The sequence below is a fragment of the Nannospalax galili genome, unplaced genomic scaffold, assembly GCF_000622305.1.
Source record: "Nannospalax galili isolate Female #2095 unplaced genomic scaffold, S.galili_v1.0 scaffold252, whole genome shotgun sequence".
NCBI classification, from domain to species: domain Eukaryota; kingdom Metazoa; phylum Chordata; class Mammalia; order Rodentia; family Spalacidae; genus Nannospalax; species Nannospalax galili.
In genome coordinates this window covers 4,317,412-4,343,221 of record NW_008333886.1, presented here as the reverse complement: position 1 = coordinate 4,343,221, position 25,810 = coordinate 4,317,412, and the positions used below count along the sequence as shown (strand labels likewise).

Sequence of the window (25,810 nt, the reverse complement as noted above, 5' to 3'; positions counted from 1 at the left end):
CTAGAACTTGGGTTAGGAAGGGTAGTTACTGCCATGTGGGTGCTGGAAACCAAACCCCAGTTCTCTGCAAGAACTGTCAGTGTTCTTAGTGTTCTTGAACTGCTGAGCCATCTCCAGCCCCAAGACCATTTTTTAAGAGTCCATACTGGATTCAAACTCCTGATCCTCTTGCCTCTGCCTCCCAAGTGCTGACACTTTTTTTTTTTTTTTTAAAAAAGACAAGGTTTCCTCAACAGGCTAGCCTCCAACTTAGCCCCAACTTGTGATCCTCCTGCTTCTACCTCCCCAGTGCTGGGATTACAGACATGTAGCACCTTGCCCACCAAATCTCATTATCATACACTTGGGGAGGGGAGGAAAAAGGGTTGAAATCCTATTGTGTAGCTCAGGCTAGTCTTGAACTAGCAGCTGTCCTCTAGCCTCAGCTTCCACAGTACTGTGCTTATAGGCATGAGTCAACACACTTGATTCATCATACTCTTAAGGATTCCTTATTCAGGGGTTGGAAGTGTAGCTTACCAGAAGAGCATGTGCTTCAATCCCAGAACAAAGAGCATCCCAAAATTTAATACAGAACTTACACTGCACTTTGATGCACTCAGTGGGGAACAGAATCCACCCATTTATCTTCATTTCACAAGTGAGGACAGTAAATGGCTGCCTCCCTCTCAAGTCTATTTTCCCAAGGCCCTTGTGTCCCTTTTAACTTTGAAGTATATGTGTATGTGTATGTGTGTGTACTTGGGGAGTGGGTGCATGCCAGAGTGCCTGTGTGGAGGTCAGAGGACAATTTGCAGGAGTTGGTTCTCTCATTCCACCATGGGAAAAGAACTCAGATCAAGCTTGGTGACAAGCACCTTCACCCAACAGCCTATCCCCCTTTACTCTCTAATATATGGCCCTTTAATATGCTTTATCTCCATTCTTCTTTCCCTAAACCTGTTCTACAGAATTAAAGCTACAGAACAAGCGGTGGCATGGAAGGGTGCTCTATTTCCATCATGAACGCCACATGGCATGTATTTACAAATTTCTAGGTCATACCATGTCTATATGGGTTAAAACACTGATCCTTTGAAAAGAGCTATTTCAATAGTAAACCTAAGTGATTTCTATAGAAGGCATGGTTCACTACAGGTAACGTACCAAGCAACCAAACACATGTATGACACTGTATATTGCAAAATACTTACAGACCTATCTCAGAAGCAATTTCTCCAAATTAAAAGTGTAAGCTGGCCAAAGCACTTCCTGCCTGACAGTTAACAGGATTCAAAATATCTTGCTATATGAACACGTAATAAAATAGCTTTATGCAAATTCTTAACATTTGATACATTAAAAAAAAGTGTTCTAAAGTTAAATGCAACATATGCACTACTGGCATATAGTGGCCTATCCACTTTAAAGTGCAGATCATGGAAAATCTCCTGCGTGTCTTGCAGGCTACTATGGGACAAAAGTTTAATTAGACACACAAGTAGGAAAAAACCACTTTTAATTGAAAAATAAAGCAATACATCTCAAATAAGACCCTGTATTTAACAACACAAATTATCAGAAGAAACAGCTTTCCTAACTGGTACTGTGAAATTTAGAATCAGGATATTATTATAACTTCCCTCCTTTATCACACAGATACAAACAACATTAAAATAGGGGCTTTTTTGTTTAGACAAAGTCTCAATATATAGCCCTGGTTGGCCTAGAAACTCCATATGGAGACCAGGCTGGCCTTGAACTCAGAGATCCAAATGCTTCTGCCTTTGGAATACTGGGACTAAGAGTGTGCCACCATACCCTGGTAAGACTTTTTTTAAATTGTAAAGTCTATCCCTATTCCTAATCTACTGACAAAAGGAGGAATTTAAAAGTCATTTCGATCTTGGAATTCCCAGAGAAAGGCAAGAAAATAAAAATTAAAAATATGAAAAAGCTTCTATGTATGACACACAAGACTATTAATATTTATCTCATCCACAAAGCTTCCAAACACAATTTCAAGATGACCTCTACTACAATCCTTTAAAGATGTCTGCAAATCCCAAAACACTTTAACACTGGACAAATTAAACTTTGAAAGAAGGTACTAAAGTTATTGCTTTAAACTGGAAAAACTATGGGCAAAAGTCTCTTTTTTTAAGAGCTCATTATACAGATTCCTAAATTTACACTCATGTATGCTAACTGCAGAGAAAGTGCTTAAGAGCACAGCAAATAACAGAACAAGGTCATTAAATTAAGATGGATGGCTTCTTGTGTTTGGCTGTATTACTAAATTATTTTATAAATAAAGTCATTACTGTTCAACTGAAACAGGCTTTTACAAAACTCTACTTTCAAAATTAACATTTTTATTAAACCAAGTTAAAAAATATTCACTGTAGAAAAGTCAACAAGGGTATTAAGAAAATCAAAATATACCTTTTCAATACAATAGATGTATATATTAGCAGCAAACTACTTCTGAGATTTTCTTTTGAGTTTAAGAAAGCATAACATCATATGTTAGTATGGAATGTCAGCGAATTCACTCTTTGCCCTTTCTTCTCTGACTCAGCTTCCTATACAGCACTTCATGTTCCCACTGCTGAACACGAAGAACAAACACAGCTTTGACACACAGTGGCTGGTGAAGTTACATCAATCACGCATTATTTTTGAAAACAACAAATGAGCACCACATAACAGGTAATTGTGTGTGTAAACACAATTTTTAGGGTGTAATTACAGCCAACTATACCACATAGCATTTGGCTGTTTAAAAAATTTGGTGATATGCAAAATTTTAAATCAGATAAACACTTCAATTCTATATTGCTTATCCATTATTAAAACTCTGAATAGAAATTCTATGTATAACCTGACAACTGTAGGCAAAGATACATATGTGTTTGTATACATACAAAAATGCATGTATATATATGCATACATGTATCTTCAGCTTTGGATTTTTTAAACTCATTTAAGTGTAATACAAATATCACCAACTGAAAGAACGTTTCATCGGATAATAATAAAAATTGGCTACAAAAATTTCTGAAGCCAAAGAACTGTTGTACAACTTATTTTAGGCTTACAGATTACTTAAGATTGAAATAACCAACTGACTACCAAAGAAAATTTTTCTCTCTTGATATATCCTTCTACTAGCGAAAGAAGAAGAATCTTTACAATGCGCTTTCAAGGTTAAAATTATTAAAGAAATTTCACTAGTTTTCAAAAATACTAAACATTATATAAATACAATTTCCTTATAGTTGAATTCTTCAGCTATAATCTGAGTTTTAAAAATTCCTTTGGATTACCCACTTAGCCCTTCAAGTCTCCATTCTGCAACTCGGACAAATGGCTCAGATTTATTATAGTCCTAAGAACCACATCTTTCAGAATTTACTACTGTGTTACCTGTTTGCAATAAAGTAAATAGAAGGGGCTGCATCTAAGTCAAAAGCAACATAATGAAACAATCAGAATGTAAAGCATAAAAAGATGAAGGACAGCAGAGATTTCCTTCTCACCACATAAGTGAAATATCCTTTTTATGCTCTTAAAGTAATATCCTAACTTTTCTAACTTATCAAGAGGATGGAAGTTATGGTGGTCACCATTATTTTTCAATTAAAAACCTAATGCAACAGACTGAATTATTACTTTTATTAATATGCACATCAAATTACTGAAATGGTGACTTCATGTTGTCTTCCCCTTAAAGATGGCACTTGCAGGCACATAGATGCAGAGATGTTCACACACTTCAGATGTTTAGTTGAAACGATTCTTCGACAGCAGTTTGATATTGGGTTTCCTCATCTAGCTGAAGGTTCTAAAAAAACAAAACAAAGCCCCCCCCCACAACATTATCATGTCAACAGGAAAATATTCAGTGTTGTATCTAATGCAGTATGCATCTTGATAAACATTTGCACACATAGTTTATGTACAATGTTCTCTAAACTGCAAGATAAAGCCGGGCACTATAGTGTGTGCCTGTATTCTCATTTACTAAGGAATCTGAGGCAGGAGGATACCTTGAGCCCAAAGATCTGAGACTAACATGAAGATAGTGAGACCCCATCTTAAAAAATAATGTAACAGGGCTGGGAGTGGTGTTACAAGCCTTTAATCCCAGCACTCAGGAGGCAGGGGCAGGCAGATCTCTTTGAGTTCCAAGCCAGCCTGTTCTCCATAGTGAGTTCCAGGCTAGCTGGGATTAGAGGGAGACCCTGTCTCGAAAAGACCAAAAATAAATAAAAACAATGTAACAAAGTTTAAATATAACAGGATTTAAACACATTAACTTTAAAAATTAAGCTTAGCTATATTTAATAATAAAGAATTGTTCAGCAATTGAAATTTATACTAACCAAAATTATACTTATTATAACCTATAGTAAGTGATAAATTTCTAGGAAAGGCCAAATTTTGAAGACAAACTAATTTTAAGAGAAATAAGCGTTTACTGAATAAAAAAGTTGAGCAAATCCCCTACGCACAATAGGAAATTAAGGGCTACTCATTCTGCAATTATAAAACAGCTCCATGACTAGAGGTTTAGCTCAGTGGTACACCTTCTGCTCAGAACGCACCAGGGCCCTGGGTTCGATCTTTAGTACATAAACAGTAAACCCAATAGCAAAACAGTGCCAGCAACAAAACCTACTTTCTTTGGAAACATTATTTGCTAACAGGTTTATGACCTATATTTCTTTAAAATACAGCAAGACTTGTGATGTGATAATTTCAATTAAAATTATATTGTTTTCCATGGCAGGTAAAATTAATTTTTTAAAAACAGTTTGACAAAACACAGTAACCTTTCTTTAAAGAAAAAAAATTTAAGATTTTATTTTTATGTGTGTATATATGTGGGGGTGGGGAGGTATGTGCACATGTGCAGGTGGCTACAGAAGCCAGAGGAGGGCATCAGATCCCCTGAAACTGAATTACAGGGAGTTGTGAGCACCCTGCATAGATGCTGGGAACTGAACTAGGGTCCTCTAGAAGCACAGTAAGCACTCAATTGTGGAGCCATCTCTCCAGCCCCACAATAACCTTTCTCAAAATGAGAATGTAGTAATAATAATAATCCACAATTATCCATTAAAAAAATGTATGTTTCATAAAAATATTAAAAATTTATCAAGGATGTAATTTCAACATTGGAGAGAAGAAAATGTAAATTTTATGCCATTGTGAAAATTACGCATGCCTGTGTTTACCTGAACTGGAACACATGTATCAGTCATTCTTTTAAGGATTAATCTTGTATTAAATAAGGTCTTAACTACATAGAAGTTAAAAATGGAATTCTAAAATTAAAAAAGCAGAAGTCGTCACCTGATTTAAAAATCACTGACATTTTTGAAGTGGAAATTAACCCTCCATTTTTGGCCTGACTGGCTCTCTGTGCCCCCTTGCTCCCCATGCTGAGCAGACCTAGTTTTGGATGGGTTTCTTTGGCTGAAATTTTCAATGTGCCTCACGTATGAGCAAGGCATGAGAAACGCACCCCAAATACACTGTGACCAACTTTAATTTTCTAGCACATAGAGTAATTTTCTCTTAATTCTAGACAGTTTCTACTCAATCCTTCATTTTGCTCTTCTATAAATTATCTCTTTAATATAGATGGTAAATCCGATTCTCTCAGTAACTTCCATAGTTTAACAATATTACTACTAAAAACAAAACAATGTCCTCTGCATTTAAGCAGTACAACTTGCCTGAAAACTCAAATCCTTATTGAAAAAGTTAATTTAACTTTCTTTAACTTGAAGAATTCACTTACCACAAATTCTCCATAATCAAACTGGTGTCTTTGATTTAGATGACTAACAAAATTTCTAGTTATCTGGCTAGGATCTCCCCAAGGAAGAGACACACAAATAGGACATGTCTATGAAAAACAGATTGTTTTAAATTAAAAAGTAACAAAAGTAACAATACATTATATAATTATTGCGAGTACTAAAATACAAGCTCATGTTACTGAAAACATCAGGTATACTTTTATTGTTTCATTTTACTGCATTTTGTAAATATTAAATATCTTTAAAAATTCAAAGTTTATGCCAACCTGGTATCAAGCAAGTCTATTTGGCATCACTGTTCTAACAGCTCAAATGATCACTAACATTGTTTAGCAATGACATATTTAACTCAGATAATATACTTTTTTTTTGGATGTAGTATTATTGCCCACTTATAAACTACAGTATAATTTTTATATGCACTGAGAATCAGGGAAAGAAAGAAAGAAAATGTGGCTCAATTAATAGTTATTTGCTTTATTATGGTAATCCAAAGTCAAACCTACAAATCGCCAAGGTATGCCTGTACATGAAAAGTATTGGATGGGGGACATCAGGGGAAGAATGAAACAAGGTCTCATTATGTAGCCCAGGCTGGCCTTGAACTTGTGATCCCTTCTGCCTCAGCTTCCCAAGTGCTGAGACTGCAGGTAAGAGCCATCATGCCCAGCTTATACAATCTATTTCTAAAAGCCAAAGTACCTTAGATAAAAGATAATGCAGTATAAGAGAGACCCTGTCTCACATTACAAAAGAGGTAGGGGATACAGCTCAGTGGCAGGTGCTTGCCAGGTATGAACAGGGAATACAGTTCAATCCCCAGTACTGGGCAATGGGTGGAGAAGACAGTTCAAAGTATCTTCCAGCTCAGTGTCTCCTCTTCCACAGTCCAGAGTTAATTCACGTATCTGAGTAATACATGTTTAAAATGAGTTCTTCTGGGACCATTTATTTACACAACATGGGAACTAGCACTCTACACAACTCATCCTAAAAATGGCATCAAAAACAAAGCAGGATTCTTTTCTTTCCTGTACTACGAATTCATGTAAGAGACTCTTGAAGGGTACAATTAAAAATGCATACTTGTTTTATTCCTATTCATAGGTACTCTGGCCTAAGGCAGATCCACTGACAGGATCTGCACCCAAAAGTGAGAAACTCAAAGGACCCCACAGAGCCAGTTCTGCTGCTATGCAGCAGTGCTCCCCAGTTCATCTTTCCTAACTTCTCTAGACTGTCCTATGTTACCTCACAATAACCACCTTCCTTTTTATGTAAATGTCTGTTTTCATTAGTCAGTCACTTTTAGCAAAAATATACTGCGTTGAGAATATAAAACCACCTTCCCTTTTGAGTATCTGAAGCGAAAAAAATGGAGCTGTGACATGGTTTAATTCAAAATTGAATTCAATTAACTTACCACAGGAACCATCTGAAATAGGTGGTTACTGTTACAGTGATCCAATAAACGCTGTCTGGTGAAATTTGACTCTTGACATAAGGGACACTTAAAGGTGGGATGTCCAGAAGAACTACAAAACAATTTAAATGAGATATACTTAAATTTGAAATCATTAAAATTAAAATGATACAATTTTTTGACCCAGAATTATAGATTCCTGGTTTTTAAACAGTTGTAATTATTAGATTATTTATAAATTATTTAGACTAGAAATTCTCTCAAGTAACTATAATTTACAATAGTAGCATTTCAGTCAATTTTATTCATGTTGCCTGCCCAGCCCCAAGCAAAACAAAAACAAGGCTATGTATGTTGGTGCACGCCTGTAATCTCAGCACTCAGGCAGAGAGAGCATGAGTTCAAGACCAGCCTGGTCTACATAATGAAACCCATCTCCAAACAAACAACAAACAAAACAAAAATCCTAGCCCTATTTTTAAGAAGTTAGGCCCAAATTTAATTGTTATCATTTATGTGATGCCAAGAGAAGTCACTGTATCCATTCTAACTTCTAAATACTCTATAGTGTATCATATTTTGGAAAGTTCCTATTTAGGAATATAAACCTTTATAAAGACTTCCATGGGTCAACAAGATGGCTCAGCAGGTAAAGGTGCCTGCCACCAAACTGGATGACCTGAGTTCAATCCCCAGAACTCACTGAGAGTTAGTTCTCTGACCTCCATATGTGCACAGTGGTATGCACCCCTCTCCCTGAAGACAAAATACACAAAGACTTTAATCAAACTGTAACTTTAATCTACTGCAGATTAAGAACCTAACACACAAAATTCATAGGAAAAGCAAAAAAGCAAGATAACAAGAATAACAAGATAACAAGAATGAAGTACGTCAAAGCATTCTAAGACTCAAGTACCACTAGTTTTAATACCTCTGAATCTCAGCAAGGGACAGTTTGATATTGACACCTTTGCCTGAATCATATGTCAGAAATATGACCACAGCCAAAGAGAACAGACAAGTTTTTCTATTATGTTCTTTAAAAGAACAACCACATTGTTTATTTCTGCAGTATTAATTTCTGGCACTAGGGTTAAGTGATTTAACTCAATAAAAGTCTATTTTAAAAATCAACTAACTGGCAAGATGGCTCAGGAGGTAAAGGCATTTCCAAACCTGACGACCTGAGTTTAATTCCCGGGTCCACAAGGTAGGAGAGAACCAACTCCTACAGGTTGTTCTGACCTCCACATGTCCACCACAGCATGTATGCTCCCATACACACATAATCCACCAATCAATCAATGTAAAAATATTTTTTTTAAATAGACATATGCCTTTAATCCTAGTAATCAGGAAGTAGAAGCCTGGTCTACATACATAGGGAGTTCCCACCCAAGCAAGGTTACATAGTAAAACACTGTCTCCCATCACCATCATCTAATAATGAACTAATCTACTGTTGGACCTTACATGCCTGTAATCCTGAGCACTTCTGGAGGCTACTCAGACTGGGCTACCACAGCAAAACCCCGCCTCAAAAATGAAAAAAAAATGATCACAGAGAGTCAGAATATAGTTCAGTGGTAGAGTGAATGCCTAACATGCTCAGCCCCAGGTTAAATCCCAGGTTAATAAATAATAAACAATCCTCTATATTATTTAATAGCAATATTTACTAAAGTGAAGAATTTGTAAAGTTTACCTTGTATTCTCTTGATAAGCTTCTGTGCTATCAGATGTAGATGTTTCGCTCCTATTACTTAAGCACAGGGGGAAAAAATTAATATCCCAGATTTAAAAAACACAGTAGGGCTTCATTAATATGAATTCTTTTTTTTTTTAAACTTTTTTTTTTTTAATGTGTATTCATGTATTGCCTGCATGTAGTTAAGTGCACCCGGGTCATGTAATGCCCGGGATCCCCTTTAAATTTTTAAGTGTATGAGTGTATTGCTTGCATGTGTGTTAGTGCGCCTGTGTCATGCAATGTCTTTGGAGGACAGAAGAGCATGCCGGGATCCCCTGGAACTGGAGTTATGGACAGTTGTTCGCTGTCATGTGGGTGCTGGGGTTTGAACCCAGGTCTTCTGCAAGAACAACCAGTGTTCTTACCTGCTGAGCCATCTCTTCAGTCCCACACCGTGAATTCTTTAGGGAAGAAGACAAGCCTACTTTTGCTCTGAAGTCTGCACTTAAAATAGTCTTGAAATATAAAATAATTATGGCATTGTTTTTCAAGCCAATTAAGAAAAGACTATTGGGCTGGGCATGGTGGTGCATGCCTTTAATTCCAGCACTGGGGAGGCAGAGGCAGGTGAATGTCTGGGAGTTTGAGGCCAGCCTGGTCTACACAGCAAGTTTCAGGCCAGCTAGGCCTACACAGAGACCCTGTCTCAATAAGATTGAAAAAAAAAGAGCATTGGGCTAAAGATGGTTCAGTGGTTTAAGAACACTGGCTACTCTTGCAGAGGACCTGGGTTCGATTCCCAGCACCCATTTGGCGGCTAACAACTGTCCGTAAGTCCAGCTCTAGGGGAACCCAATGCTCTCTTCTGACCTCCTCAGGCACTGCCTGACACTGGTGCAATAGACTCATACACAGAAAGTGAAAACAATAAATATTTTTTTTAAAAAAAAAGAAAAGACTAAGATGTTCTCATTCACTCATGTCTTTAAAAATAATGGTTGCAGGAGGCTAAGGCAGGAGGATCATAGGTTTGAAGCCAGTCTGGGATATAAATCAAGATCTGTCTCAAAAACAACAATGGCAAAGGGGCTGCGGAGATGGTTCTGCGGTTAAGAGCACTAGCACTGGCTGCTCTTGCAGAGGACTGGGTTCAGTTCCCAGCACCCACATGGCAGTGAGCAACCAAACATCCGTGACTCCAATTCCAGGTCTCTGATGCCTTTCTAGCCTCTACAGACACTGTATAACATGGTCGTGCTTACATACATGCAGGCAAAACACACACATAAAAAGAAATTTTTTTAAAAAGCCCAAACAAAACAATATTCAGGTACAAAAGTGTCAATCAGAAAACACAGAAGTCTAAAACTACCTAAAATCTTTTCCCTCTACCAGTAAGGTTCTTTTATGGAGGTGAAAGGAGAACTGAGGGCTAAGACAAGGCCTGAAAATGTAGTCCAGGCTGGCTTCAAGCTCCAATTCTCCTGCTTCATCCTCCTGAGTGATGGGATTATAGGTGTATGCTTTCATACCTGTTCCTTGCCAAATTTTTAAACCCTGAGATGAACAGAAATTTTGTGACCCTTTTTGTCATGTAGCCAGGATATGATTTAAGGTCATGGCTTCCAAAGTGGAGCAGGTTTCAGAAACTACCTGAATTTTTTATACTTACAATTTACTCCTAAGGAAAGAAGCTCTTTTCCTAAGCTCAATTTTATTAACACATTTCACCAACATATGGAAATAGTATTTACTTGATGTATTTACTTGTTCCCTAAGCCTGAAAGTCAGTGTTGTATGGACTACTAGAATCAGAAGGGAAGGGACATTCCATACAGTAACTGCTAGGCCAGAGAACTTCATCAGTGCTGTCAATTTTATAGAGCAAGGCCCTACAGGCTCTAGAGCTTCTTTCTGCTGGTGTGCTCACTTTCATCCAGGGGAACATCTTTTTTCCTTTCATAATAAACTGTTACTCACTGCAAATAGTTACGTCACTAAATTCTCCTCAAATTAAAGGGAACATACACTATTACCTACCTTGATGTGTGTTTTAGACTACCTAGTATGTCTTTCTCTTTTTTTATCAAAAAAACATTTCTCCTGTCAGGCATGGTGATACCTATAAATTCCCATCATTCAAAAGAAGGCTAGAGCAGGACTATCCAGAGTTGATCTAAGGATGTGGTACTGTGCTGTGCTTGCCTACAATATGTAAAGCCCTGGGTCCCTGAATTTGATCCCCAAGCACTGCAAAATAAACAAAATTTAAAAATCCTACCTTTCTTTCCTTTGGCCATTTCCTTAATGAAAATTCAGTTTAAGACTTCTACTGTAATTATAACCTTACATAAGCTATAAATATAATATTAAAGGGGCTGGAGAAATGGCTCAGCAGTTAAGAATACTTGCTGCTCTTCCAGAGGACCCGGGTTCAATTCTCGGCACCCACATGGCAGCTAACAACCATCCATCTGTAATCCTAAATAGGATCCTATACCCTCTTCTGGCCTCTGTGGGGGCAATCTGCATGCACATGGTGTACTTACATACATGCAGGCAAAACACTCATACACATGAAATAAAAATAATTAATTTTGTTAATAATATTAAAAAATCCATTCTCTAGATAAGGAAATACAGTAGTAAACAAGTCTACAGGGCCTAACTGGAATATAAAGTACAGTTCTATCAACAGGAAGAAATTCTAGAGATCATGAAAGATTTCATAGGATAGCTAACATTTGGTCTAAGCCTTTTTTTTTTTTTTTTTTTTTTTGGTTTTTTTGAGACAGGGTCTCCCTGTAGCCCCAGCTGTCCTGGAACTCACTATGTAGACCAGGCTGGCCTTGAACTCACAGAGATCCACCTGCCTCTGCCTCCCAGGTGCTGGGATTAAAGGCATGCGCCACGACGCCCGGCATGGTCTAAGTCTTTAAAAGAAGAAGAAAAAGGATCAGTGAGATAGCTCAGCAGGTAGAGGAGATTGCCACACAGGCCTGAAGACCTGAGTTCAATCCCAGATCCCAAAATGTGACAGGTGAACACTCACTCCTGAGAGCAATCTTCTGACCTTGACACAAGGACAAGGACCTATATTGACATACACACACATACACATTCACACACAAAATAAATTAAGTAAAAATTTAAAAGAAGAAACAGCCCACCGGCTAGCAATGTATGGGCTGGGGTGATAAGGAGAAGGAGCACCATGTATGACGGAGGTGAAGGAGTGATGAGAATAACACCAGGCAAAATGCTGTTCAGTTTACCTTACCCATCTAACACATTTCACTAACTTTCAACTCCACCTTCTAACAGATGGGAAACTTAAGGCATAGATTCTTGATGAAGTCACATAGTAAGAGCTGCTTTGAGCCCAAGCACTCTTGAATCTAATCTAGCTTGTATGCGTACATGAATACATTCCTCTGCTCATTCATTCATTCATTTTGGAAGTACTGGATGGAGATCTAATCTAGGGCATTACACATGCTACTAGGCAAGCCCTCTACCCCCAATTCCCTGTGCTTTCATAATTCTTTTACTTTGACTCAAGTCTGGCCTTGAAAGCCCAAATGGGCCTTGAACTTGTGACTCTCCCTTGCTAGGCCTCCTGAGCAGTCTAGACCATCAAGCCTAGATCTATAATTTTTATTTTCTTATTTTATTTTTTTAATTTATGGTTGGATGCAGAATTTCATTATGTATTCTAAGTTGGCCTTGAACTCATATAGCTTTAACTGACCTTGAACCCACAGCAATCCTCTGCTTCAGCCGCCTAAGTATTAGATCACAGGCACGTGCCATCATATCCAGCTAAGCCTTCATCATTAAGAACTAAGTTAAATACCTTTCAAAACAGCAAGGATGGATGTAGGAAGATGGTAAAGTACGCACACAATGCATGAGGACCTGAGTCTCGATCCCCAACAGCCATGTAAAAAGCCAAGTTCAGTAAGGCACACCTATAAGCCCAGCACTGGGGAGGCAGAAGCAGGCAGCTTAAAGGATTTCACAGAGCCCTTGTTTGGTTAATGACATGAAGGATAAAAAATGCTATGGGTCCATGGGAAGCCACTGACAGGGGAAAGGAGAGAGGTACAAAAAGAGAGATCAGAAATGCACTTTTTTAATAGTACTTTGCTATCCAGCAGGCAATGGTGGTACACAACTTTGATCCCAGCACTCAGTGGCAGAGGCAGGTAGATCTCTGTGAGAATGAGGCCAGTCTGGTCTATATAGCAAATTCCAGGCCAAGTGGAGTTACAGAGACCCTAAATAAATAAATATTGCTTTGCCAAGAGCAAATTACAGTATCCCCTATTAGACTGATTAGAGTACCATCAACTAAAGACGAATGTAATTTAGGGAACTATGAAGGATGGAACTAAGGAAATGGTAATGATAGAAAAATACAGGTAAGTTTTTGGTTGTTTTTGTTTTTTGAGACAGTGTCATTATACAGCACTGGCTGGCCTTGAACACACAGAGATCCACCAGCCTCTGATTCCAGAGTACTGGGCACCACCACATCTGGCACAGATAAGTATTTTAATTAGGACTAAATAGTACGTGATGAAATGAATCTAAGGAGTCAAATGAACAAGGCCTGTCTCCTCAGAAAAATGTGGTTGTCTAAAAAGCAGTACAGGACACAGTGAATGAACTCCTTTAATACCAACACTCAGGAGGCAGAGGCAGTGGAATCATCACAAGTTTGAGGCCAGGCTAGTATACATAGCAATTTCCAAGCCAGCCAGGACTATACAGTGAGACTGTCTCAAAATATCAAAACAAAACAAACAATAACACCCACAAACAGTGACTGTGTATGTTGTAACTCTATGAACTTTGCTGAGAGCTTAAGGACACAATGTTGAATAAAGCTAACAAAACACTATCCCATATTAAGAAAACTCTGTATTGGGCCAAAGACAAATAGATGAGTAATTACAACACAGTGAAGTACAATTGAAAAGCTCAGGGATGAAAGAATTCAAGGGGATTCGGTTTTAGGAAGAAGAAAAAAAAAATAGATGAGTAATAAATTTATCCTACTCACAGTAAAGTAAAACGGGAACCTAAAAGAATTTTGTAGACCAGGCATCAAAAAAATTGGAGTGGGGGAAGCGGGCCACCTAAATTGAACTTGATGTAGTAGTGTTTGGTTTTCTTTTTAGCCACAATGTTTTCAAGAATAATACTAATAATTAACTTTTCAGTACTTAAAACGTCAAAAGTATTCTGTCCATCTGAGAGTCTATATTCCATGAAACTCATTTGGACACTGGGGCCAAAAGCTGAGGATTTTTATTAAGTTAACTATGTCGATTTTGAACTGTTCCCAAGGTAGTCAGTCAAGTATGTTTCAACACTCTAGCAGGATATAAAAAGGGACACTGTAGTTGAATGAAAAAGGAATCAAAATGCAGTTTGTATATAAGTTAAAAGTCCTAAATAGTTTTGTACCAACTATCCTCTCATTTTGTTCTTGAAGATTAAATGCAACATGTGTAAGTCTGCCTAAATAGGTAGCTTGAACTTAGGTCAAAATGTCTGCCGCAGTTTGTCAATAAAGTTTAGTGCTTTTTTATTTAATTTATTTTTTTGTCCTTTTTGAGACAGGGTCTCCCTGTAGCCCCAGCTGGTCTGGAACTCACTATGTATACCAGGCTGGCCTCAAACTCACAGAGATCTGCCTGCCTCTGCCTCACAAGTGCTGGGACTAAAGGTGTGTGCCACCACACCCGGCTAGTCTTTTTCAATTAAAAAAAAAAAGTCGAAATGCAACAGGACAACTATGGATGACTACAATGCTTAATGGTATTAAATTACTAAATATTAGCAACATGAAGTGTCTCAAAATTTATTTGCTGTTTAATACACTGATTTCTATGAGTTAGTGTAGGAGTAAGAAAGTTCATTTCTTTACAGTTTATATGCATGTTTATCATTAATTTTCTTTCTTTTTTTGCTCTTTTTGAGACAGGGTCTCCCTGTAGTTCCAGCTGTCCTTGAACTCACAGAAATCCATCTGCCTCTGCCTCTGCTTCCCAAGTGCCGGGAGTAAAGGCATGCACTACCACGTGCAGTCTTATCATTAATTTTCAAAATTAAATAACATATATGGTTGGAGAGATGGCTCAATGATTAAGACCACTGGCTGCTCTTACAGAGGACCCAGGTTTGAATCCCAACACCCAAATAGCAGCTAACAACCATTCATAACTCCAGCTCCAGGGATCCAAAGCCCTCTTCTGACCTCTGTGGGCACTGCACAACACAGGTACACTTACATACATGCAGGCAATATACTCAGACACATAAAATACTTAAGTATTTTTTTAAATATTTTTATTATTTTTATTTTATGTGTATGTGTGTGTTGCCTGTATGTAGGTAAGTGCACCCATGTCATACAATGCCCACGGAGGACAGAAGAGACTGTCGGATCCCCTGGAACTGGAGTTATGGACCGTTAGCTGCCATGTGGGTGCTGGGATTTGAATCTGGGTCTTCTGTAAGAACCAGCATTCTTAACCGCTGAGCCATCTCTCCAGCCTCCAAAAGTTGTTTTTAATTAAAGCTAAAATAGGAGAATTTGGGAGTACTAATTCTCAATCTTTTTATTCATTATCAGAAGAAAAATTTCAAATAATTCTATACCTATTCCATGGTAGTAATGAAAAAAAAATTCCAGTATTCAAATACATTACAGAAAGTAATTTTCTCTAGTTTTCAAATCACTTCATTTGTAAAATCAGTGAGAAACAAGCGTCTTCAACCCCCAAGTCTAATTTTTGTGCAAATAAAAGCGGACTCACACAAAGATTTTAAGACCAGGCGTGGTGGCGCAGGCCTTTTAGTCCCAGCACTTGGGAGGCAGAAGGCAAATCTCTGTGAGTTCAAGGCCAGCCTGGTCTACCTAGTGAGTTCCAGGACAGCTGGGACTACAGGGAGACCTTGTCTCAAACAGGAAAAAAAAAAAAAAAAAAAATTAAAAAAAAAAAAAAAAAAAAAGATTTTAAGCAACATAAAAGCTGAAGTTCATCGTGAAGCTGATCTCCTAGGTACATCATTTGTGCCAAATAAATTTGAGACAAATTCTATACACCATATAGTTCCTCAATTACTTCAATTATTAAAATTTTGTTTTTAGGAATAAATGTTGCTTACCTGTTTCCTATTGAATCTTGAGAAATCTTAAAGTTTGGAATGACAGAAGAAGAAACACCATATTCATCCTGATACTTCTTACAAGATTTGTAATGATGTCTCATGCGATAGAATTTAATCTGTAAATTATTAGTTAAAATATGATTTTTATTAAAAATAAAACACGTAAGATAGCTGTCAATATGAGAAAAAAAAGATACTAGGCGTGGTGGCTCATACCACTAATCCCAGCACTTGGGAGGCAAAGGCAGGCAGATCTCTGTGAATTTGAGGCCAGCCTGGTCCTACATAGCAAGTTCCAGGTCAGTTAGAGCTACATAGTGAGTCTCATGCTCAAAAATTAAATAAAAGCAAAACAAACATTTAAGCTGCTTTATAAAAAGAAAATCATTTACTCCTCAAGTAGAACTTTAAGATAGGTAATGCATTTTTGGCCATTAGACAGAGACAATGGAATAGAGTCCAGCTAAATTCATTGAGAAAACATTAAATCATTTAACATTTGAAATGGTAATGCTAAAGCAAAAAAGCCAAGCATAGTGGCATGCTTATAACCTCAGCATTTAGCAGATGCAGACAGAAAAATCGAGGGTTCAAGGTTACCCTCAGCTACATAGCAAGTTCAAGGCCCCACTCGGGTAGCTACCTGATACCCTGTATCAAAAAAACAAAAGCAAAATAAAGAGTAATAAGAGGTGCTTCATGCTGCTGTGCCTTTTATTTAGCTATTACAACCTAACAGACTTAGAAAGCAGATTGAAATTTAAAAAATGAAGTTTCTGGGTTAATACCTGGAATATTTTTCAATTTCTCACTGAAAAGTGAGGCCAGAATCCCTGAAGTGGGCTTTCCAGCTTGACTTCATAGCCCTTACAGTTCAACACCTTCCTCAGAAATGTGCAGTGGCTAATCTTGGCTGTTAAGTGGGAAAATGGAACCTCAAATTGAAGGATTTCCTACAACAAACACACTGGCCTATGGGCATTTTTGTGAGGCATTTTCTTGATTGCTAACTGATGTAGAAGGACCCAGCTGGTTGTGGGTAGTGCCATCCTTGGACAGGTAGGTCTGTGCTGTATAAGAAAGGAATCTTGACTGTAAGCCTAGGAGAAAGCTAGTAAACTTTAGTTCCTGCCTCCAGGTTCCTTGCCTTGAGTTTCTACCTCATTTCCCTCAGTGGCAGACTGTGACCTGAAAGTGTAAGATGAAATAAACCCTTTCCTCCCCAAGCTGTTTTTGGTCATAATGTTTATTTCAGCAAAAGAAAAGAAAACTAGAAGCAGATGGAAAAGCAAATCTAACTTCTGTAAATGTATGAAATAGCAACTGGTTTGCTCAATGATTTTATTACCTTTAGAAAAAATATTTACAATAAAATCTACAGACACATGGATAGACCCAAGGCTTAACCATTCCTCATCAGTTCACCCCTTCTTCAAATAGAGCATGTTCGTTGTTTACCAACACCCAACACCTGATTTTCCTGTGTGTTTCTTAAATCAATTCCAGTCTTCTTTTTTTCTTTTTTCTTTTTTTGGTCTTTTTTGAGACAGGGTCTTCCTGCAGCCCTAGGAGGCCTGGAACTCGCTATGTAGACCAGGCTGGCCTCAAACTCACAGAGATCTGCCTGCCTCTGCCTCCTGAGTGCTGGGACTAAAGGCATGTGTCACCATGCCCAGCACTACTTTGTGACTTTTTTTTAAAATATTTTATTATTATTATTTTTTTTATGTATATGCGTGTATTGCCTGCATGTAGGTAAGTGCACCCGTGCCGTGCAATGCCCGAGAAGGACAGAAGAGGCTGTCAGATCCTCTGGAACTGGAGTTATGTACAGCTAGCTGTTAACTGCCATGTGGGTGCCGGGATTCAAAACCAGGTCTTCTGTAAAAACATCCAGTGTTCTTAACCACTGAGCCATCTCTCCAGCCCTACTCTGTGATTTCTTAAATACAAAAGTAAAGTGGGCAGCTACAGAATTCTCTAACTATATAAATCCATTTGGCTAAACTATTAACATTTGTGCATGCAAACTTGCAATGATGATGCTACAGGGAAAAAAAACAACTAAGAGTTCAATCTGTACTATAATTAAGTAAATGAGCTATTACATTCATCTAGTTAATTTAAGAACTATAAGAAATTACATTAGAAAAATACTGTATCAAATATCTTGATGAATTTCGAGATTTTATCTTTTAGTTAAGATTAAAATAGAGTAAATAAGATTAAAACTTTAAAAAATAAGCTTATAATCTGGTTAACATCTGTAGGTAGACCTTTTGGTCTTTCCTACCTAACTCTCAACCTAACTAACATCTTATTTTTTTTTATTTAATTCGGTTTTTTAAGACTGCATCAATTTGTAGCCCCAGCTGGCCTTGAACTTTTAATCCTCCTGTCTCAGCCTCCTGAGTGATGGGATTACAGGTGGGCACTATAAAGCCTTGAAATGTCATTCTTTTCAAAACCATGCTCATCAAGAGAATTCAAACAATGTTAGTTTAGTGACTGAAAAACTATGGGGGAAAAAAAAAAAACATGACAGAAAAACTATGTCACTCTACCTTTTTTGCACAGCATCTGCAGCTACCAGAAAGCTTCCTCATGATATTTTCAAGATCTAAGGCCCGTTCCGGATATGCTCTTTCTCTTCTACTCACATTTCCACGACATAGGGGACAATGTATTCCACTTTCTCTCATTGCAGTCAGGAAACATTTTCTACAGAAACTAAACCAGACATTTATGACGTCAGTTAAGAAAATTACTCTTTTCATTCTCATAATTAAATAAAAACAATTATGGATATGTAAGTATGCTAAATAAGTTGGGTTATTCAAATGTACAAATTTAAAAATTGTTATCTCAGCCAGGTGTAGCGGTGCATGCCTTTGATCCCAGCACTCGGGAGGCAGAGGAAGGTGGAGCTGTCAGTTCAAGGCCAGCCTGGTCTACATAGCGAGTTCCAGGTCAGCTAGGGCTACAGGGAGACCCTATCTCAAAAAGACCAAAAAAAAAAAAAAAAAAAACTGTATGTCTCAGGCAATGAGCCTAATACCTGGATTAGGGAGGAACAAAATCAAACTATACTCAAGTCCACTTAACGTTTTACAATGTTTTATTTATTATTTTTATTTTATGTGTATGAGTGTATTGCCTGCAGATATGTATGCAATGTCCACAGATATCAGAAGGGGGTCGTCGGTTCCCCTGGAACTGGAACTATAGACAGTTGTTAGCAGCCATGTGGGTGCTGGGAACCAAACCCAGGTCCTCTGCAAGAGCAGCCAGTGCTGTTAATCGCTGAGCCATCTCTCCAGGCCCATTTGACAACTTTTAATTTTGGGGTTTTTTTGAGAAAGTGTCTCACTCTGAGACTCACGCTCTGACTCAAACTTGTGGCAATCCTCCTGTTTCAGCTTACCAAGTGCTAGGATTACAGGCATGAGCCACCAAGCCCAGCTTTCATTTTACAATTTTAAACACAACATATATGAAAAATTCTAAGTAACAGCTTTATGTTCTCCCATTTAGAAGTTCTGTGAAACATCATACCTAACCACACTGATCTCCACATCCTACTTACTCCTTACAAAAATGAAAGGATGGACCACATCAGTTTTTGCCTCAAGCTGATACACATGTCAAGAAGCTGTTCCAGGGTCGGCTCAACAGGTAAAGAACAGCACTTGCTGCCAAGTACCTGAGCTAGATCCCCAAGACCCATTAAGTGAAAAGGAGAAAACTGACTAGTAAGTTGTCCTCCGACTTCCAAACATGGGCTGTAGCTCCCCCCCCCCCCCCCCCCCCCAGTAAATAAATGAAAAGAGGAGAGAGAAAAGGGGCCAGGGGAGGAAGGAAAGACCACAGGCTGGGGCTGGTGGCACATCAAGTAATCTCAGCATTTGCAAAGCCGAAGCAAGATTGCTATCAGTTCCAGGCCATCTTGGACTACAGTGAGACCCTATTCCTGCCCTCCCCCCAAAAAAGACAAAAGGAAAAAGACACTTGTGCTATCACATTCAAACTTCAAAGTTATGGCCATAATGCTTAAGTACTTAGCTGAGACAGAAAAAACACATTCAATTTGTGGATACAGGACATGAAGGAAAAAACAGTCCAACTGAGAGCAATGTGTCACACCAGAAAGTGGGAGGGAAATGAGAGGGTAATGGGGGATAAAATGAACAAAATACATTGTGTGTGTGTGTGTGTGTGTGTGTGTGTGTGTGTGTGTGTGTGAGAGAGAGAGAGAGAGAGAGAAACTGTCAAAGAATATTAAGTACATTTTTAAAAAATTGTAAGAAGTGCCGGGCGTGGTGGCACATGCCTTTAGTCCCGGTACTTTAGAGAGGCTGGGGGATTGATCTGTGGGGAACAGGGAGAGCCTGTCTCAAACACACACACACACACACACACACACACACACACACAAAAAAAAAAAAAAAAAAAAAAAAAAAAAAAAAATCATAAGAAGCTAGTTCACAGCAGTCAGTAAGAACACAGATTAGCCTAGCTTTCAAAATTCTAATAAAGAAGTCGGTAGGAAAGAAAATTTAAAATGTATTTAGAAACTGGACATGGTAGCATAGGCCTATAATTCTACAACTTCAGAATCTGAGACAGAAGAATCATGAGCTTCAAGCCAACCACAGCTACATAAAACAGAAAAGATAGACAAGAAGAAGGGAGAAAGGAAGGAAGGGGGAGGTAAGAAGGAAGGACGTTAAGAGTACAGCTACAAGTGGTAAGATACAGCTAAAATTTTAAGAAACATAAATGGAAGCCAGGCACAGGGGTACACTCCCTCGGGCCAGCAAGATGGCTCAGCAGGAAAAGGCCCTTTGCATCAAGCCTGACAACCTGAGTCTGATCTACTGGACCTACACAGTGGAAAGAGAAAACCAACTGGAAAGAGAAAAACAACTCCTAAAACAACATCTGACCTTCACCCTGCGCTCTGGCACACACAAAAAATCAGTTTAAGAAATATGCCCAGTTACAGGGATGACAAAAAGCAAATATGGTTTATATTTACATTTTAAGACTTCAGGAAGGAACTGGGGCGTGGTGGTAAACACCTGTTAATTCTACCACTCAGGAGGTAAAGTAGACCAGCCTGATCTACATAGTGATTCCAAGCCAGCTAAAGCTACATGTGGAACTTCATCTTAAAAAAAAAAGGCAGCAGCTTGGTGTGGTGGCACATGCCTATAATCCCAGTATTTAGGAGGTGAAAGCAGGAGAAAGCAGAATCAAGAGTTCAAGGTCAGCCTCGGCTATATAGAGTTTAGGCCAGGAGTGGCGGTACATGCTTTAATCCCAGAACTCGGGAAACAGAGGCAGGCAAATCTACCGAGATCAACCTGATCTACATAGCGAATTCCAGATCATCTGGACCTCCAGGGAGACCCTGTCTCCAAAAAAAAAAAAGTTACAAAGTAAGAGATAGCCTTACCAAAAGGCCACTCTGAAATTTCTCCTGAACATTATTTTAATAATTTCCTATTTTTTTTTTTTCCTTTTAAGGAACAGTCTTCCACATAGCCCAAGCTGGCCACAAACTCATGGCAGTCCTCCTACCTTACCTCCCAGGCTGTTTCATGGACATGTGCCACTACGCCTGGCTCAACATTTTAATATTCTTGTCTTTTCTGTGTGGTACTGGGGATTGAACCTAGGGCCTCACATAGGTTAGTCAAATGTGCTAACACTGAGCTATATCCTCTAGACTTTTGTTTTGAGACAGAATCTAAGTTATAGAACCTAGACTTGAAATTTATTTTCTTTGGGGCAAGAGTAAGTCCTTTTGAGACACGGTCTTCCTGTAGCCTGGAACTCACTAGGTAGACCAGGCTGGCCTAGATCTCACAGAAATCTGCCTGCCTTTGCCTCCTCAGTGTTGGGACTAGTGGGACTAAAGGCACACACCAGCACACCTGGTCTTGAAATTTTCAATCTTCTTGCCTCAGCCTCCCATGTAGCTGGGATTTCAGGCCTGTGTCACCAAGCCTAGCCTACTTTGTTTCTGTTTGCAGTTTTTGTAGTATTGAGGACTGAACCCAGGGATCTGGGCATGCTAGTAAGTACTTGGGCTTGGGTAAGTGCTTTTTTTTTTAACTAAGGATATTCCTCAGCTTTTCTGTCTTTCCATGTTTCAGGTTACTGTATCTGGCCACTCTTAGGGTAGCCAACACTGCTGGTTTTGTTCCAATTCAAAGCTCAATTCTTTCCCAGCTTTCTTCCTGTCCTGGCTATTCCTTCTCAGGCTCTACTTTTCTTTACTAACTAGTTACATGTGTATTCTCCAGCATATGGCTCGATCTAGGACCTCTGCTCTTTTTCAATTATGTATGTACTTTCCTTGGTGACTACATCCACAACTACAACTTTACCTGTTTTTTCCAGATCTAAGCACAGTATATACATATAACTATTGGACATGCGATCAACAAATTTCATACAATGTTATTAATTGTGAGAAGTCCATTATCTGCCTTCCCACTACTGCCTTAGCTTAGGTTCTAATCACTGTCTTCCCTTACATGTTAACATGTCATCAACATCACTACTCTCAGTTGCCCACCTGACACTGAACTTTCTAAAACTGAAACCTTGCCATGCTGCCCCCAAAAATTTATTATGTCTCTGGTTTCTAAGAAAACATTCAAATTGACTTACCCCTAAGTTCCTACCTATATATGTGAGCTCCGTCTCCATTACATGTCCTTGGCTCCAAACTTTAAAGTGAGGATAGCTATCCTCTGAACTCCTCCTTGCCTCACCATATGAGGTGAACCTGTGCTCCAGTATTCCCCAACAACCCAGAATACAGATTCTGACCAGAGTTCCATCAAAGAAATCACCCACACACTCCTGATTTAGACACCTGCTGTCAGTGCTATCATGTAATTGTATGTTTTGCTACCTAAAATCTCTTTCATTAACACTCAGTTACTGTAATAATGAACTTGCTCCTTTCCTGTCAATGAAAACTTATTATCTAATAGATATCTCATGACCCAAAGTCCATATCCTCATCCCTCTCTAGGAATCAAAAAGTGATTTGATGGGCTAAGGTATACCCTATGTATGGCACTAAGCCGCAATCCCCAGCCACTTCCCTCACTAAATTTTGACTTTACAGAAAAATATAAGCTATTTTAAAGGCATAGTTATGTCTTTTGTGAAAAAGGGATGGTAGAGAAAACTATAGTGCTTTAAAATGAGTCTAATTTTTTTTTAAAAATTGATGACTATACTGATCCCTTCAAGCCTATCAAGACCCTGTCCCATCATTACATTCCCATCCACATAACCTTTTTTCTCCCTCTTCCTTTCGGATTCACTTTTGGGCCAGAACTGTTAGGAAAAGCACCTGTAGGGAAAAGAGAGTGTGGAGAGCTATTCTGATCTGAAGAAAGTCCTGAGTTTAGGAAACAGTCAACAACTTCCATCTCTTTTCTATACCTTGGGGTCCAGCCAAAAAATTATAGTCCTTGGTTTAGAATGTACCTCAAGGGAAGTGGACTGTAATTTTGTGCTCAGACTTTTGAGAACTAAAAATTAAAATGAGTTCTCTGAGTCAATGGCCCTAAAGCATAGTCAGAATGATTTTGCCAGAAATCTACCTGCGCACATCCACAGCAGCTGCCATAGCTTCTCTCACCTTGTCTGCCCTGTCATTCAGTGCCAGAACAGAACTCATTTTTTCTTAAATATAGGAGAGGCAAATTGGGCATGGAAAATCACACCCCCCCACACACACCTAGGAGGGTGAAGGCAGGAAGATCAGGTGTTAAAGGTGAGACCCTGTCAAAAGAAAACCAAACAACACCTGCACAAAACAAAAGGGAAAGTATAGTAATACTGATAAACGAAAAAAAAAAAGGTACACATTTTACCTTAGGTATCTTAAAATAGTTTTCAAGCAACCTGAATCTGCTGCACCAAGTAAAGGAATATCAGGCTTTTTTTAAAAAAAAAATTTATTAATGCCATTTTATGTGTATGAATATATTTCCTGCATGTATGTAAGTGCACCCTGTCCTGCAACACTCTTGTAGGTCAGAAGAGAGCATCAGCTCTCCTGGAACTGGAGTTACCAGTTGTTGTTAGCCACAGGGTGGGTGCTGAGAATCAAACCCGGATCCTCTGCAAGAGCAACTAGTGCTCTTAACTGCTGAGCCATCCCTTCGGTCCCAAAAATCTTTCTTAAAAGAGCAAAAAACTTGACACATTTCATTATTAAAAGTTAACAGACTAACTTACATGACTGGAATAATATAGAACTGGTGACTATATTATTAAGAAGAAGATTGAAGACTACAGCTAAAAATAAAAACCATCTGTACTTAAGACTTGAGACTGAGAAACCAAAACTCTACTGACCCCTTTCTTTTTCTCTAGAGCAAGGCCGTGCTACATAGTGCAGATGGTCCTGGAACTCCTGGAATTTACTAGCCAGACTAGCCTCAAATCCAAGATCTTCCTGCCTCAGTGTCCTGGGCACCTGGGTTACAGCTGCACTACTTTACCTGACAGCTACCCATTCTTAGCAAAAATTAGAGTTCCATCATTTAAAACTAAAAAAATGAAAGGCGAAACGTATCTAGAAACTTGTTTTCAGCTGGTTTCAAGTACTAACTTTCCAGCCCTACTGCCCTTTTTAAAAACATAAGACTTCCAGGCCCCACCTGCCAGGAACGCTTCCAAGTTTGGATGGAAGCTGGAGCCTGCATACCTTACCAAGGTCTCCCTCCAAGGCCCGCCGACCCGGGCAGTCTAGAACACCTTCCAAGCTCTTCTAACCACGCCAAATTAAACAGGGCCAGGTCGGCTGGTCAACCCTGCAGGCAATCATCATGTGCAGGCCACACCCCATCCTCCACCCCTGCGACCCCAGCAGTAAGAGAGGACCACAAGGCAAGGGACGTCACCCCAGCTCCCGAAATCCGGGCAGCGCGCACCTAGCGGGGGGGAAGCTCACTTCGGAGCACCAGGTGTTTCGGGGCGGGGGGGGGGGCTGACGAGACCCCCGAGCACGGGAGGGAGGAGAGACGACCTGAAGGCGAGGCCGGGCGGCCGGGCGACGCCGCGGCCACACCGGGTTGCCAGGGAACCGACAGTCTCGTCGTTCTCGACTGGGCCGGGCCCGAGAGGCCCGGACGCCGGTGACAGTCTCGGCGGGGACGGACTCGGGGTTCCGGGGCGGCTGACCAGGCCCGAGCGGAGCTCGGCGGGGAGGCGGTGTCCACTCACACGTGCTGACAGGCCGCGGTCCGCACCGGTGTCTTGAACACCTCCTGACAGACGGGGCAATAGAAATCATCTTCCGTGTAGGCCGTGGCCGCCGAGAGCTCCTCCGACATGGCGAGGAATGGGCAGACACGGCGGGGGTCGAGGTGGCAGTGGCGGCCCGGGGTCCGACGCCCTGAGAAGGTCCGGAGGGGGAAGGGTACCCGGTCAGAAAGCGGCTCTCAGGAAGCCGCCAGCGCCCGGAAGGGGGCGGGGACGAACGCCCAGGCAAGCCCGCCGCACGCGCCCGCAGAGCCGGCCCCGCCCACCTCTCGCCTCTACGGCGGGGCGGGGCTTGGAGGGAGGCGGGGCCGAGGATGCAGCGATTGGCTGCGCTGCCGCTTCCCTCTCTGGCGCGTGCCGGAGCTCCGCCCCTCCCGGCCACCATGGTCTCGCCCC

At 39.8% G+C, this 25,810-nt stretch overlaps 1 protein-coding gene across 6 annotated transcripts in view; it reads right to left on the bottom strand.

Annotated features, from left to right (window-relative positions):
- Nucleotides 1-1,481: 1,481 nt before the first annotated feature.
- The window catches only part of Rnf138 (ring finger protein 138), a 24,776-nt gene continuing 447 nt past the window's right edge, over nt 1,482-25,810 (bottom strand). For 2 of the 6 annotated variants that reach the window (XM_008828842.3, XM_008828841.3), the window contains exons 2-8: nt 25,376-25,547; nt 18,679-18,844; nt 16,112-16,230; nt 8,945-9,001; nt 7,237-7,348; nt 5,792-5,899; nt 1,482-3,826 (exon numbers count right to left, since the gene is read on the bottom strand). In XM_008828842.3, coding sequence (XP_008827064.1) covers nt 3,758-3,826; nt 5,792-5,899; nt 7,237-7,348; nt 8,945-9,001; nt 16,112-16,230; nt 18,679-18,844; nt 25,376-25,485 — 741 coding nt within the window. In that variant the 5' untranslated portion in view covers nt 25,486-25,547 and the 3' untranslated portion in view covers nt 1,482-3,757. The remainder of the gene's footprint in view (nt 3,827-5,791; nt 5,900-7,236; nt 7,349-8,944; nt 9,002-16,111; nt 16,231-18,678; nt 18,845-25,375; nt 25,548-25,810) is intronic. The other 4 variants (XM_029561485.1, XM_029561487.1, XM_029561486.1 and 1 more) reach the window with 4 other exon arrangements.